This window comes from Puma concolor, chromosome A2 (assembly GCF_028749965.1).
Source record: "Puma concolor isolate L17-30 chromosome A2, mPumCon1.1.hap2, whole genome shotgun sequence".
Taxonomy (NCBI): Eukaryota; Metazoa; Chordata; class Mammalia; order Carnivora; family Felidae; genus Puma; species Puma concolor.
Window position 1 is genome coordinate 165,145,366 of NC_141668.1, and position 4,421 is coordinate 165,149,786.

The 4,421-nt window shown below is 38.0% G+C and overlaps 1 protein-coding gene across 1 annotated transcript; it reads left to right on the plus strand.

The window, feature by feature from the left end:
- The first annotated feature begins 2,801 nt into the window (after window positions 1-2,801).
- Window positions 2,802-3,755, plus strand: LOC112852524 (olfactory receptor 7G1-like). The gene has a single exon (XM_025916022.2). The coding sequence runs from the start codon at window positions 2,802-2,804 to the stop codon at window positions 3,753-3,755; it is 954 nt and encodes a 317-aa protein (XP_025771807.2).
- Window positions 3,756-4,421: the final 666 nt, after the last annotated feature.

A 4,421-nucleotide genomic window follows, 5' to 3' on the forward strand; every position in this document is an offset into this window, starting at 1 on the left:
GCTCTGTCTCTCTCTGTCCCAAAAAAATAAACGTTAAAAAAAAAATTAAAAAAAAAATTTAAATCCCAGTTAGTTAACATATAGTGTAATAATGATTTCAGGAATAGAATTTAATGATTCGTCACTTACATATAACACCCAGTGCTCATCCCAGCAAGTGCCCTCCTTAATGCCCATTGCCCATTTACAAAGAACAAACCTTCAATTTGTTCTCTGTATTTTAGAGTCTTTTATGGTTTGTCTGTTTTTATCTTATTTTTGCTTCCCTTCCCCTTTGTTCATCTGTTTTGAAGAAACAGACTTTTAACTATAGAGAGGAAACTGGTAGTTACCTGAGAGGTGGTGGGTGGGTGGGGCTGGGTTAAACAGGTGATGAGGACCATGATGAGCACCAGGTGATACATGGAATTATTGAATCACTGTATTGTGAACCTGAATCTAATATAGTACTATATGTTAACTAACTGAAATTTAAATAAAAACTAAAAAAAAAAATGGGAAAAAAAGAGTCTCTTCAACAAATGGTCTTGGGAAAACTGGGCAGCCACATGCAAAAGAATGAAACTGGACCACTTTGTACACCATACACAACTTTCATGATTTTTAAGTATGCAATTTAATGGCAAAATTACATTCACGATATTGGGCAACCATTGCGTCTATTTTCACAGCTTTTCAGAATCAAACAGAAAATCTGTAGCCATTTAGCAATAACTCATTCTAATGTCACACAACCAGCCCTTGACAACCTCTAGTCTACTTTCTGTCTCTTATGATTTCTCCTACTCTAGATATTTCATATAAGACACATCATAAAATACATGTACTTTTGCATCTGGCTTATTTCACTTAGCATGATGTGTTCAAGGTTTGTCCATGTTTTAGCATGTTTCAGAACTGCATTCCTTTTTTTGTTGCTATATTTGTTTTATTTTTATTTTTTTAAATTTATATTAAAGTTAGTTAACATACTTGGGGAGTAGATAAAGAAGATGTGGTATATATACACAATGGAATACTACTCAATGATGAAAAAGAATGAAATCTTGCCATTTGAAACAACATGGTTGGAACTAGAGGGTACTACGCTAAGTGAAATAAGTCCGTCAGAGAAAGACATATATCATATGATTTCACTCATATATGGAGTTTGAGAAACACAACAGATAAACATACGAGAAGAGAAGGAAAAATAAGATAAAAACACAGAGGGAGAAAAACCGTAAGAGACTCTTAAATACAGAGAACAAACTGAGGGTTTCTGGAGAAGAGTTGGGTGGGGGGATGGGTTAAATGGGTGATGGGCAGTAAGGAGGGCACTTGTTGGGATGAGCACTGGGTGTCTTATGTACGAGATGAATCACTGGGTTCTACTCCTGAAGCCATCGTAACACTGTATGTTAAATAACTTGAATTTAAATCTAAAAATCTTATTTAAATATATACATATAATATAGCATAAAATATATAATATTTAAGATATATTAAAATATATATAATAGATATATGAACTTGCACACTGTATTCTTACATCCCAAATAGGTACCAAAATTCTTGATGTCATTGATTAGAGAGCAATGTCTTTGTCCACAACTAAGACAAGAAGACTCTTATCCAATTAGAGAAGGATGGTGTGTCATTTACCAAGCATTTGAAATGGAGATGAGCAGACATAGGTGAGGAAAATTACATGGTGTGCACCTGGACACACAGGGTCAGGGAAGTCCTTCTTTCCAGAGTTTTGGTCTTGAAGGATTTGCACTGCCCTGGGATCTCAGTGACAATAAAATTGTTTGACTAATGAGGAGCTTTGGAAGTTGAATCTCTAGGGATACAGAGACTGCACTGTGCATGTGACCACTTATTTCAGCAATCCTTCCTATGAAAAGTAGTGGCATATCTGAACCTCCTCCCATAGATGATGCATCTTGCTCAGGAGCTTAGGTCTCATTCAGTCCCTCTGCCCTTTCTGAATACAAATCTCCCAGATGGTGCATTCGAGGGTAATGTCAATCATTATTACACTGTGATACCAGCCAGGTAACCTACATCAATGTTTGGAAATGAAGGCAGATGTTTTACTACAGGTTCATCCAAGGGAAGCCATGAAGAGAGTACATGTATTAGATGATTAGAACCAACTTATCCAAGGTCCTTCTGCCTATGATATTCTTCATATGTTTCCTTGTACTTTGCACCAATACTCAGGTGTCTCCATCAATTAATGTTGTATCCACTCTCTAGTATGGCCAGGACCATTTCTTCCTAAGTAGAAATCTGCTTTTTAAAAAAAACAAAACAAAACAGGATGACTGTTAAACAAGTCTGTGGCATTTACTTACAATTTTGTGGCAGTGAGAGGACAGGAAATTTGGTAAAGTTTACCTAATCTTCCTATTCCTGGTTCTCGACATAATTGTATATTATCTGAGTTGCCTGCCTCCGAGGTCTCTGGGGATCCAGACAGAATCTTCAGCTGCCTCCCCAGTCTGTTTCTCTTCATAAAATTACCAAATGTTTCAAATAATCAAAATGGTATATTTAGTGCAATATTTGAATTGGCCTCCTCTTGATCCTTGTGGGAATTAACAATGGATGACACTCTGGTGTATCAGCTTCAGGTTTTGTTAAAGGAACAGAATCACATGCATACAGACGGCACCTTCTTCTTAATCCTCTCTGTTAGTCTCTGTCCCATCCTAAGACAGTGTCTGTCACTGGTCATGCTCCTCCTGCTGGTCTAGAAAACACACATGTGATTGTGTTGTCACTCCACCTTCTCTATCAGATTCATCGACAACATGGGACCCAGCAACAAAACAGCAGTTTCCGAATTCCTTCTTATGCAAGTGACAGAGGATCCAGAACTGAAGCCCTTTCTCTTTATTCTGTTTCTGTCCATATACCTGGTCACCATCCTGGGAAACCTGCTCATCATCCTGGCCGTCAGCTCGGACTCCCACCTCCACACCCCCATGTACTTCTTCCTCTCCAACCTGTCCTTTACTGACATCTGTTTAAGCACAACCACGATCCCAAAGATGCTGGTGAACATCCAGTCACAGAGTCAGAGCATCACTTATGCAGGCTGCCTCACCCAGATCTATTTTGTTCTAGTTTTTGCTAGTTTGGAAAGTTTTCTTCTTGCGGCAATGGCCTATGATCGCTATGTGGCCATTTGTCACCCACTGAGGTACACAGTCACCATGAATTCCCGCTTCTGTGGCCTGCTGATTCTAGTCTCCTTGTGCATTAACACTGTGGATGCCCTGATGCACAGTCTGATGGTGTTGCAGCTGACCTTCTGCACAGACGTCGAAATCCCTCTCTTCTTCTGTGAAGTTGTTCAGGTCATCAAGCTCGCCTGTTCTGACACCCTCGTCAATAACATCCTGATATATTTTGCAGCTAGCCTATTCGGTGGTATCCCTGTGTGTGGAATCATTTTCTCTTACACTCAGATAGTGTCCTCTGTTTTGAGGATGCCATCCGTGGGCAGAAAGTATAAAGCGTTTTCTACGTGTGGGTCTCACCTGTCAGTTGTGTCTTTGTTCTATGGGACAGGTTTGGGGGTGTACATTAGTTCTGCTTTTACTAACTCTTCCAGAAACACTGCGGTGCTTTCAATGATGTACACTGTTGTCCCTCAAATGATGAACCCTTTCATCTACAGCCTGAGGAACAGGGATATGAAGGGAGCCTTGAGAAAACTCATGGGTAAGATACCATTGTTTTTTCAGGAGTGTGTTGTTTAATTTCCATACACTTGTTAGTTGCCATTTGTCCTTCTTACTTATTTCTAGCTTCACACTGTGATGGTCAGAAAAGACACTGTACGATTTCAATATTTTAAATTTATTGAAACTTGCTTTGTGGCCTTGATATGATCTATCCTGGAGAAGAATGGGTCTTGTACTGTGGTTGGATGGAATGTTTACATATATTGGTTTTGTTTGTTTATACTGTTTTTCAAGTTCTCTCGTTGATCTATCCAAGGGCACTAACCTTTGTGGAAAGTGATGTATTGAAGTCTCTAAGTATTATTGTGGAAATGTGTATTTCTTACCTCACATCTGTCATGTTTGATTCATGTATTTTGAGGCCCTGTTGTTTAGTGTATGTATGTTTATAATTGTTATATCATCTTGATTATAGACCTTTTAATCCCTGTCTCTGTGTATCTATTTATTTTCCATCTTATTTTCTTTGTTAATTTTAATATTTTTGACTTAAAGTCTATTTTTCTTCTCTGATATTAGTTCTTTTTTGGCAATGAATTGGCTGGAGTCTATTTTTCTATTTTCTCATTTAAAACCTATTACTGTTTGTGGATCCATAGTGAGTGTCATAAACAACCTATATTCACATCATGTTTCCTTTTTTTAAAAATTTTTATGTTTATTTCTTTATTTTGAGAGAGA

What these genes read in the sequence shown, in the direction of transcription:
- LOC112852524 (XM_025916022.2), top strand. Translation starts at nt 2,802, where the DNA reads ATGGGACCCAGCAACAAAACAGCAGTTTCCGAATTCCTTCTTATGCAA.